Source organism: Bufo gargarizans, chromosome 3 (assembly GCF_014858855.1).
Source record: "Bufo gargarizans isolate SCDJY-AF-19 chromosome 3, ASM1485885v1, whole genome shotgun sequence".
Lineage (NCBI taxonomy): Eukaryota > Metazoa > Chordata > Amphibia > Anura > Bufonidae > Bufo > Bufo gargarizans.
In genome coordinates, this window is record NC_058082.1 from 291,685,513 (window position 1) to 291,698,177 (window position 12,665).

The 12,665-nt window shown below is 42.6% G+C and overlaps 1 protein-coding gene across 1 annotated transcript in view; it reads right to left on the reverse strand.

Moving 5' to 3' along the window:
- Positions 1-9,179: 9,179 nt before the first annotated feature.
- The window catches only part of NT5C1A (5'-nucleotidase, cytosolic IA), a 55,530-nt gene continuing 52,044 nt past the window's right edge, over positions 9,180-12,665 (reverse strand). Inside the window, exon 6 of the mRNA XM_044286481.1 lies at positions 9,180-12,132. Coding sequence (XP_044142416.1) covers positions 11,791-12,132 — 342 coding nt within the window. The 3' untranslated portion in view covers positions 9,180-11,790. The remainder of the gene's footprint in view (positions 12,133-12,665) is intronic.

Here is a 12,665-nt window from a genome sequence, read left to right on the forward strand (position 1 = left end):
TGGTGGAGTTTTATTATATTTTACATACACTTTGCACAATACTCCGTGTCCTTCATGCCTTGATCTTTGTCAATGCAGGATACAATACTGTACAATGTAAAGTGCAGAGTAGACTGGAAGATTTACATAGAAGTGTAGTCAATGCTCAGTACAATGGCTAATATTAATGGTAACATATGGAGTAGATGCCAGTTTCTCAGATAACTCTGTACTATATACAGTAGATGCTGTATGTATTCAGTTATATAGTGTTAAGTGCTGCAGTATATATTAACCATACAATGAATTAAGCAGATAAAAGACGCTGACACCGGCATTGTTGGTGAAGCCGACTAACAGTGTAGAAGCAATCATGGTTGATACGTCATAGGTTACGTCTTCCTCGATGTCTTCTTCCCAGATAGACAGTCTTTACATCACTGACTCCTGAACACAGGAATAGTTTATAAAGATAATTAAACATGTAAAATTTGTTGTGTTCTTATATGAGGACTGGAGTACAAGGAGGAACTTATTTCTACATTGAGCTCTACAAGATCTGGAGCTTCAGCTTTACCATTTGATAGACTTTGATATAGGAAGGAGTCTGTCTTCATGACAGTCAGGTCATATAATAAGGTCCTGTTTAGACCTAGGAGAACTACACATTTGTAATAGGGAGGAGTGGGAGACAGTGGGCTAATAATCCAACTCCACTGTCCTCTGTATAGGTAATCAGTACCTGATCAGTGGGGCTGACACCCAGGACCCCTCGCCGATCAGCTGTTTGAGAAGGCACTAGTGCTGGAAGTAGCACCGTGGCCCTCTCTCAGTTTAGTCTAGGCCATGTGACATCACATGCATTGGTCACATGGCCTAGTCACAGCTCAGGTCCATTGAAGTGAATGGAGCTGAGTAGGGATACCAAGCACAGCTGCCATCAAATGGACAGCGCTATACTTGGTGAGCAGAGAGACATGTAGTGTAAGGAAAAGGAAGTAGTGGTGAAAAGGAAGTGGAGTGGTGCCTCCTCTTCAAACAGCTAATCAGCAGGGGTTCTCGGTGTTGGACCCCCAGGTTTCAGATACTGATGACCTATTCAGAGAACAGGTCATCAGTAGTAAAGTCTCGGAAAACCCTTTTACCGCATTATATGTATAATACATTAAACTAAAAAAGCTACAATTTCTGGGGAAATTGTGTGAAAGTGTTCTTGCCTCCACCAGTAGCTTACAACTGGAGTGGGCGGAGTAACTGGGTGGAGTGGCTGGAGTAACTGCTGTGTGGTTGGAGTGGCTGGAGTAACTGTGGAAAGGTTGGACTGGGCAGAGTAACTTTATGGAGTGGGTATAGTAGCTGTGTGGAGTGTTTGGAGTGGGTAAAAATAGAAAACATTACACTAACCAATTGACTGATCAAATTGAAATAGTCCACATGGCAAGCTTGATAGAGTGAGAAATGCATTTCAACTTTTATTTATTTATCTATATAGCACATTTAATTGCAATGTTGTTGCCCAAAGTGCTTCACAGTTACATTAAAACCTACATTTATAAAAACATTAGCAGCCGATTTGTGTAGGTGGGCTTGAAAATGAGGGAGTGGTGGCAGTTTAGAAATCATGTCCTGATTTTTCAGCTCATACTCTAGCTTTTGTCACTCTGCTGGCTGCTCACACAACTGGAAAACTGCTCCAACTTGCTCACTTCACTGGCGGTTGCAATCTTCACACGGTTATAGTTTAAAAATTATTAATCCTACAGCAAAGAGCTTCATATTATGAGAATCACAAGACCCAGACCCTACATTTTGATGCATATTATGTCACTGAAATATTTAAAATGAAGGCACAGTCGCAGTTTAGAGTGGAGTTTTAATGAGCAATGGGCGGCGTGAGTTTCAAACAAATGGTCATATTGTGAAAACCATCAGGACTATGGCTTAGCCGTGGACATATTTAGTGGCAGCAGGGATAGCTGAACATTTTGATATAAGATTTGTGTAGGTGGGCTTGAAAATGAGGGAGTGGTGGCAGTTTAGAAATCATGTCACTATGGTGATGGATCATGTGACGGACCATGTGATGAACATAGTGACGTCATCAAAGGTCCTATTCTTCACAAAAAAAGACAGAAGACACGCCGGCTGCGCGAACAAGTGGATTAAGGTGAGTTAAATTTATTTTTATTTTTTTAACCCCTTCAGCCCTATTGTACTATGCATTCTGAATGCTATTATTTTCCCTTATAACCATGTTATAAGGGAAAATAATAATGATCGGGTCCCCACCCCGATCGTCTCCTAGCAACCGTGCGTGAAAATCGCACTGCATCCACACTTGCTTGCGGATGCTTGCGATTTTCACGCAACCCCATTCATTTCTGTGGGGCCCGCGTTACATGAAAAACGCACAAAAAGGAGCACAAGTGATGCGTGAAAATCACCGCTCATGTGCACAGCCCCATAGAAATGAATGTGTCCGGATTCAGTGCAGGTGCAATGCGTTCACCTCACGCCCGTGTGAAAGGGGCCTAAGTGGTCTTGCCATGCAAGAATACTTAATTAAGCTGAAGTTACAAGAGATGATGTAGCATACTATATACTGGATTAGTGATGGACGAACATCTGCCGGGACGGTTCGCGAACAGCAAGTTCCCGTCGGGACCCATTCATTTTAATGGCAGGTGAACCTGAAAAACCTTCAGCTCATATTTTCAGCAAAGAAATAATTACTAGAAGTGCACAAATAGTCCCACAACATGGACAGTGACATACCAGATGTATTATTCGAATTTGCGATCTCCATTCATTATTGTTTTCAATGCAAAATATCGGCAATATAATTTTGCGTACGTGCATGCACAAAATAGTTTTTTTTGGGGGGTGAGGGCGACTGGTCTATCACACCAGTTATAATTATTTTTTCCAATACCGTTTGTCACTGTGTGTAGCAGAGGGAACGCAGCAAAACAGCAAACAAATGCTGCAGTACCCAAATGCACTATATAGAAAGTATATTATTGGCATATAACACCCCGCTTCTATAAGTTTTTTGGGGGGGCGACTGGTATATCACACCAGTTATAATTATTTTTTCTAATTGCGTTTTTCCTTCTGTATAGTTGCAGTATCACTGCAGAACCGCTCCCCACTGCTGCACAATATCCACTATAATATGTAATATGCTTTTGTAACACCCCAGAGTTGTGTTACGAAACGCTTTTACCCCGCTACAACCTGTTAAGTGTATTTACTTGGTCATCTAATGTAATTTTATATCATATTCATACATATGTGCATTCAAATCCTTGTTACATATATATTGCTGTAATTTCTATGTACACCAGCAGGTGGCAGCAATGTGTTCAGCAAGGACTTAGCCAGTTTAGTGTTTCTGAACTGGAATAGTTAGTTCCAGTTTAGCTCCCCCCTCTATGAGCAGACGTGGGCTGGCCCATATCCTGCCTCATGGGGAGGGAAGGAAGTTGAGTTAGTGTATAACCCACCCCCTGCTAGGGGTAGGGTGTGCATGCTAGAAACTACCAGATATAGAGATCCAAAGCCAGGATCTTGTCTCGGCTGAGACAATTGATCATCATCCCCAGCCTGAGCCCTTCAACCTCATCTGATAGAAGCAAGCAGACAAACTCCAGAACTCCAGGAAGAAGCATACCCTGTGAAGATTACTGTGCGTACCGTCCAGAGACCCAGGAGAAGCCATATTACTCCTCAGCTAGTCAGTCCCCAAGACAGCAGAAGATAGATAGTGCAGAAGATAAATTCCTGCCACATTACAGAGCTACTAAGCAGACGTCCCTTTCCTGCAAAAGCTCCAGGCATATGATAGAGAAGAAGATAATTTCCTGCCACACATTGCCAATACCTGCTGGGACCAAAGACTATTGCTGTACCTTGCTTGGATGAAAGCTACTACCAGTAAAGATATGTTTGAACTTTATTCAAGGCCTGGATCTCAATTACTGCTGCTAATTCCTCAATTACTCCTACTAGCACCACACTCATTTTATTGCAAGTGAGCCAGGATCCAGGAGTCCAGCCGTACCAAGGTAGGAGACACTGTTGACGCTATTACTACTACAATACAGAGACATTACACCACTCTGGCATTCCTAGCCTGGTACGTGAGTTACAATACCTTAAAAGGGTCTGTGTTAGTACCCTGCGCACGCTGCAATTGGCGTCACAAACAAAACTATAAACTATCACTTACACTTGACCCAGCCATTGCATATTATTGGCGTCAGAGTGCATACACCAATCCGGCTCCATTGCACTTTCTATGTTAGAAAGTATATTATAAGTGTATTACACCCCTCTGTACTGCACACCTATCAATAGTGCACCTATACCAGTCCTTAAAAGGACTTTTGTGGACCTATTTGATAGCGTTTTTGTCCCTAACAGTCTGTCCCTGCTCCACACAGCAACCTTTCCCTACACTGACAAAAGACAGAATGTAAAATGGCGGTCAGATCGGGTCTGTTTATAAGGTAGGGGGTGTGTCCATGTGCTGAAACTTTTCAATTGGCTGTCCTGTACCACCTGATGGATGTGTCATGGGTCAAAGTTCTTCACAATGTAAAAGAATATGGTGGGCGTGAATATCGCCATATGTTCGCATGTTCGGCGAATCGCGAACAAGCGAAGTTCGCCGTGAACCGACTGCCGGGTAAACCGCAAGGCCATCACTATACAGGATTACTGCACAGATATCAGACATTTTACATTGAAACATTTTTTAACCATAATACACTGTAATATGTCTATATGTTATACTGTTTATTATTGCCTTTGCATTTAAATTGCACTGGCATCTGTCCTAGCAGTCACTTAAATTGGACAGTATTCATTAATATGGGTATATAGGAGGCAGAGGGCTGTTAATATTTAACTACCAGACCCTGCTTTGTGATGTCAGCCCCATCAAAAGGAGACCCTTCCCCCAGCCCACACTCTGATCAGTACTAATTATCAAGGTTTAAACAGCCAGGAATGGAGTTTTTGCCAATCCCAGCAGAGTATTACTTTCATTTATAGTCTTGATACCATTAGTGACTATTGGAGTTGAACCATTTGATATGAGTTTTGGTCTCTGTTGTGTTTAGAGCATACAGTACACTTTATAGAACATAGCAGTTTCATGTACAGAAATGTAAGACCAAGGACAACATTACTAGTCCAGTGGCTGAAGAGCTTAAAGAGGACCTTTCATGGTTCCAGACATTATAAACTAAGTATCAGGATACGTAGGGCATAGTGCAGTGATCTAACTGCACTTACTATTTTTTCTGGGTGCCACTCCGTTTGCCCACTGTGGCCCCCGTTGTATTCTCCCGTCTGGTATGCAAATTTTAGCATCGGAGCAATGAGGAGGAGACTGAGTCTTTCTCTGTGGGCGTCTCCTTTTGCCTGGCTGTAGCTCTGTCCAATCACAGTAGAGAGCGACACAGGCTGTGATGCTCTCCGCTGTGATTGGACCGCGCTACAGCCAGGGAGAAGGAGACGCCCACGGAGAAAGACTCAGTCTCCTCCTCATTGCTCCGATGCCAAAATTAGCATACCAGGCGGGAGACTACAACAGGGGCCACAGCGGGCGAACGGAGCGGTGCCCAGAAAAAATAGTAAGTGCAGTTAGATTCCTGCACTATGCCCTACGTATCCTGATACTTAGTTTATAATGTCTGGAACCATGAAAGGTCCTCTTTAAACCAACCTACTGCTTGTACAGACTTTCTGTGACCCCATCTGTGTAGGAAAACAGAAGGTAAGCTGTATATTACATCAATAAGAGTTATATTGTATATACTGAAGCAGTATCCATGTCCACAGCAATTACCTCTAGAAACTGATCAGTGAATTACATGATGCCTTATATAAACCAAGGAATCAGGTGTACAGGTCCCTGCCATCACTACTGATACCCAGTGTGCTATGATCATAAGGCCCTGTGTGTAGTGTATGTGAGGTGTCATGATCAGCACTCCATTAGATGATCAGGTAACGATGGTGTAATCCTGGAATAAGTTGAGTCTTAGGGTACTTTCACACTAGCATTAAAAGAATCCGACAGGCAGTTCCATTGCCGGAACTGCCTGCCAAATCCAGAAATCCGTATGCAAACAGATACCATTGGTTTCCGGATCCGGATGCGGATCTCTCTCTCCGGTGTCATCTGGAAAAACGGATCCGGTGTTTATTTTTTTCACATTTTTAAAGGTCTGCGCATGCACAGACCGGAAAACCGGATCCGTCAATGCGGCAATTTGCTGAACATTTGGTACCGGATCTGGCATTAATATATTTCAATGGAAATGAATGCCGGATCCAGCATTCCGGCAAGTGTTCTGGAATTTTGGAAGGAGAAAATACTGCAGCATGCTGTGGTATTTTCTTCGGCCAAATACCGTAAAAGGGACGGAACGGAAGACATCCTGATGCATACTTAACGGAATGCATTAGGACAAAACTGATGCTTTTTTTCCCCGGTATTGAGCCTCTAGGACGGAACTCAATACCGGAAAACTTTAACGCTATTGAGAAAGTACCCTTAGCTTAGAGGTATAGTGAAGGCCTATATATACAAACTCCTCAGAGCTAGGTCTAAGTTTTATGGCCCTTTAGAGGGGCAGGAAATAAAAGCCTTAAGTCAGCAAATAATTGCTGAAAGAGATAGTGAGATAGTGAGTAAGGCTTGAAGAATGGAGGGCCCCCTTTTGATTCAGCACCAATAGAAGGGTTGGTAGTATAATCACTGGGGGTGGAGTTAAAAAAGAAGATAGATAGCTACAGAATGATAGGATGTTTGTTATATCAGAAAGGGGCATCAGTAAACAATGTGATAGACTAGGACATGGCAGAGTCTGTCAGGAAATGCATGAGCGGAAGTGCATAACCAAGCATGAGTGGCAATGAATACTGTCAGAATACTTTGTGCTTACAGGACTCAAGCAGAAAGCAGTGGAAGGAGCCAGGATATCAGAATCAGCATAAGCACCTGGACTGAGAGTTCTAGAGTGTCCCAAGGGGATGGCATTTGATGGACAGTGGTGGTATGGTCAAGTGGTCACAAGGGTTCATCAGTGTGCACTACTGCTATTGAGAAGTGACAGCTAGGTTAGACAAGCATGGCTGACCCTAAAACTGGGCTTGGTGGCCCAGTGTTATGATATACAAGTCTGGAAAGATTGGTGTACAGTGTTTGGGAATTTATCTTTCTTAAACTAACTTTTTATTAAATTAAATAGGCAAGTACAATGACACTTGGAGCATCAATCAGACTCAGGAACGCATCTTTATCTGTTTAACAAAAGCTTACAGGAGCATAAGAATTGGTTTGAAGGATTAGTAAGTGGTGAGGGCAAAGTAGAGAATCATGGAATTTTTGGTGGCAGTAGTATGGCACACATGGTGTTGGTTTCTATGGGCATAGCCAAATACTAGGAAATATGCCTTAAAGGGGTTATCCCATCATAATGATCACTGTTACATCTGTTATTGATTTGACAGTGGTCATTTTTGTAAATATATTTGATTAACCCATTCCCACCGTTTAGGAGAAAATTCATCCCCACTTACCTCATTGTTGTCATTCAGTCTCCCCTGGTTACAGCCACCGCTCTTCTCCGGAATCCCGGTGGCCGCACTTGCGCAGAAGACTCCTTCTTTTCTCCCGTCCGGGCTGCTCGCTGTCCTGAATGCGCACGCTGCCGCGCATGCTCGATGGTGACTTCTTCCTGGCCAGAATAGTACAGAGCTGCGAACGTGCACTGGCCAGGAATAAGTCACCATGGCGCATGCGCGGCAGCGTGCGGATTCAGTCTAGCGCGCGGCCCGGCCGGGAGAAGACTTCAATCAAGCCCGCCCCCAGCCAGAATCCAGGAAGTGAACGGCGCGCTGGCAGCAGGTAAGTATGAAAATGCAAAGTGGGATAACCCCTTTAAGTACCCCAAGGTTGCCAACCATTGGGTGGTGAAGACTAGGGTGCACACACTTCCCCATTAAGAGCCGGAGAGAACATGTGCGTACTCCCTATGTGCTGACCGAGAGAGGCAGAGGCAGGTGAGAAGAGCAGCGGTGGTGGCCGCACTGTAATAATCACAGTATATAAAATGAGTCGTGGGACATGACAGCTTATTAAAACATAACATTAACGCATATTTATTTTTTTATATATAGCATACAGGATGCTTTATACATTCCACAATTTACATTCTTGGGTAGGCCATATATTCCATTTCACAATCCAATTCACATAAAGGCACAAAACACTCAGAAGTGGAAAAAATATTTAACAAAGAAAAGACATATACAAACATATAATCATCAGATTGCCATTCACGTTGCTTCCCTTCTTAGCCATCTTATTGATTTACATGGACCCTTTTATTAGTGTTATACTTCTTACTTAGAGCTCATGCCGCCCGTGCCGTGCATTTGCGGTCCCCAATGCACGGGCACCGCCTTCGTGGCCGGCGCTGATGGATGCAGACCCATTTAACTTGAATGGGTCCGTAATCCGTCCATACCGCAGAAAATAGAGCTGGTTCTATTTTGTTGCGGTGGGGAGGCACGGACCAAAATACCACAGAAGTGCTCCATAGTGCTTCCGTGGCCTTCCGCTACGTGCTTCCACGCTGTATCTTCCAGGTTGTGGACCCATTCAAGTGAATAGGTCCACATCCATGATACGGCATGCGCACGACCGGTGCCCATATATTGCAGACCCACTGTTTGCGCGGGCACAGACAGCACACATTTGTGAGCATGAGCCCTTAAAGTGGACATCTCCTGTCCATGTGCATTACTAGGGCATATACAGTAAATGTTATAAACCAGACAAAAAAGCCGCTCTGTTTAAGTAGTATTACATGGCACCCATTCAAATAACTGGCTTTCCTTGTAACACATGGAGATTTGAGCCATGCATGTATTACAAGAACAGCCATTTATCTGAATGGTGGCCATGTAATACCACATTTCCCCAGCTTCACCTTGTGTTCCCCTTTCCCAAGAGCCAAACCCAAGGGTACCAGCTCATGAGAAAGGTATTGTCTGCTACGAGGCAACTTATTTAAAGGGGTTGTCTCACTCCAACAAATGGCATTTATCATGAAGAAAAATTAAATACAAGGCACTTACTAATGTATTGTGATTGTCCATATTGCCTCCTCTGTTGACTAGATTCATTTTTCCATCACATTATACATTCCTCGTTCCCAGGGGTTACAACCACCCTGTAATCCAACGGAGGGGGCCTTGCTTGCACACTATAGGAAAAAATGCTGGCCTCTCTGGTGGCTGGGACCCTAGGAGTGCGCATAGGCATGCATGCACAGCAGCTCCTGTCCCGGCCACCTCGTATCTGCCCTGCAGAGGTGGCCATAACCCCTGGAAATGAGAAGTGTATAATGTGATGGAAAAATGAATAAGGCAGCAAAGGTGGCAATATGGACAATAACTATATATTAGTAAGTACCTTGTATTCACTTTGCACGATAAATGCCATTTTGTGAAGGAAGACAAGCCCTTGGGCCAAACTATCTGTTATCACTTAAGAGTTCATTTTGATCAAAGTCAAATTTTTGGGTGTTTTATACAGTAGGTGATGGGCAATATACAGTATTAGATACCAAAGGGTTTAATAAAAGTTACAACATTATAAAACTGCAAAATAATATTGTCACAAAGTGCTACATTAGACACACAAACTCCCTGTGCTGAATTTAGAGTAAACATATCTCAGAAGCAGGTCCAGAAAATAAAAGCCTAGCACACAGATATGGAAGCACAAATGCTAACAGTGATAGACATTTAGAGCCTCACACTCCATCAGTTACAAAACAGCTGATCAAGAGACATTAACGGACACAGGCCTTAGAATTGTAAGTAACATGAGGCACTGTTACTAATATTTATGAGATGTCCTTATGAACAGAAGTAATATTGCCTTCACACACAGCGTTGCTTGGAGTTCTTTGGGCCCACCAGAGGAAATGATTTTGAGGGCCCATCCTACAGGACATGTGTAGATGTTCATTTAATTGTCATCATTGCACATGTAGGACATCTGTTTCAGAGGTGGACATAGACCACTAAAGTACCTTGGTACAAGAAAAATAATGAAGTAGACAGCAGGAAGCTTTGGCAGATGGGCTTCTTTTCACAGTAGGCACCTGGGCAGTTGCACAAGGTGAATATACAGTATGCTATGATCTGGTTACTGGTTCCAAGGTCAGCTAGACCTTAGTGGACCTGATTTATTAGAGGCCCATTATTGTCAGAGCCTGGTAGTCTGGTGCTCCAGTCCAACACTGTTCACAAACTTCTATAACGCATTGGGATTGTTGCTTACAACTTTCTCAGCATTTAAATCATTTTACGTGACTGCAAATCTTCAGGCATGCTGAACAATTTCATCATAAGATCTCCAAATTGCTATGTGTAAATGCAATTGCTAGATGGTCTTTCAGCTAAACCACCCATCTAGACTATGAGGTCCTGTCTATGTACCATGAGATGACAATTACAATTTAATCTCAATAGCGATTTGCGCAGGCAGTAAAATACCAAATCATATTCATTCTAGAAGTGTGTAAAAGCCATCCTTAATGAAAGCATGAGTCCCTACCAAAAGAGCCACCGCAGTATCTTGATCTGTGCGAACAAGTTGTGGTGTTTCATATGCTAATTAAGACACCTAAACCCCTGACCCTACTGATGCTCCAAGAGGGTCTGGTAGTTGCAATTTCCAACTGTACAACCTACTTTAAAGGGAGTCATCAAAAAATTATTTATTGTTTACATCAAGTTTTTTATATTAAACATATTTTTTAGAATTCCTGTGATATTTTTTTTAATTTTCCATGTCTCTGTGTAAAAAATCAAGGCCTAAAATATTTCAACACTTCCTTTTCTTGGGAGAAGCCACATGGGCCATAGACACAATGGACCGGAGCTGACTCATTGACTTCTATGGCATGGTTTCCTTGGCGTCCTCTGTGTAGAGGCCATGCGGGAGTAGATAAGCTGCGACCATTAGCTATTGTGAATAGTGGACCCTTTTCTTATCTATACTGAGGCAATATCTGTCATTGCAATTCTGCCTGTAATGAAAATGCAATGGCTACTGAAAAGTTACCTGTACAGAACAGGAAATCATGACATATTTTAGGCCTTGTGATCAGTGCAAAAACTGCATGATTTTAGGAATTGTTTTGTAATACAGTTACATAGAAAATTAAATCAAAAATTACCAAAAATTCCAAAAAATGTTTTTAATTCAAAACATTTTACTCAAAAAGTAATTTTCTGATGAAACATTCCTTTTAAGAATAGTATACATGCATTTATTAACTACTATTTGTTATGGCATATTTAAGATAATTTACACTAACGTTCCAGGCTCCATTTATTATATTCGTAAAATAATTCACATCAAATTCACAGCCCGGTTGAAGTATGTTCACACAGTGGAAAATGCGCTTCAGAGAAAATTTGTAGTAGCCCCCAAAAAATCCGTGTCTGTAACAATGGAAGTGCAGGTTCCCACTGAAACAACAGGAGACATATTCCATTTGGATTTCAACTCAGAATGCACATGGAAGCCAAGCAGAAAATCTGCTGTGTGAACATTCCTATAGTCACCTTATGTTGAACAATCTGACTATTACCTGCATATATATTGTACAGTGTGATAAATAGCTCTTAAGGTAATTTGTAGCAGCTCTGTATGTCAGATATAAAATGGATTCCATGGTGGTGAGGCAAACAGAATAAGATTTTACATCAGTCTCACTTGGTGGGTTTTTTGTGTCTTTGCGCCACACCATAAGGGACATGCGCCGCTATAGTTCCCATCTCTTGGGCCCCTTCTATATGGAACATCTGATCATCGAAGAATATGTGTGGGCGTATTTTTTCAAGCATAGGTCCTTTTGGTGCTCCAGCCAAGAAGAGAGCTTCATCAGTCTCAAGTCCCCAGCTGCGTAAGGTTTTCAGGGCTCGTGCCCCACAACTGGCTGCACTACGAGCCGTAACTAAGTACGTACGTATTGGGCAGTTCATTCTCATTCCTTTGTGATAGAATTTCTTCTGCAATTTCCCTAGAGATTCCAGGAAACCCTTTAATGGTCCCTGAGGACAAAAGAAAGAAAGATCATTAACAAAAAAAAAAGTGTCAAATGGGTATTTATGAGGTCATCTGACATGGCAGTAAGAAAGACAAATAAGACCAAGGGCTCATGCACACAGCAAAACACGGATGTTCTGTCCCCACATGAAGGCGAATTAAGATCTAACTGATAATGGCTGCGTATCCAAACAGTGGAGCAGACCGGACCAGCAGATGCTCGGGTTAGATGGATCCAAACGTAGACACGGGAATTAAATCAACGTGGGTTTATTTGATCCAAATACAGCGACAAACGATAATACAATACTGTAATGTAGTAGTGGTATTGATGCTGCCCTGTTGATGTCTTTCCTGAGACTAACTGCTGGTCACAAGCCCAACATTTTTTGTAAATCCAGTCACACAGCTATGCAACACTGAAAATGGCTGCAGGAAGTGACATGTCAGAGGCAGCTAAAACCATGCCCAGCAGAGAAATATCTTTACTAGTAAGAGCAGAGGCGTGCAGCATACAATTCTGGCCAGCAGATGGCGG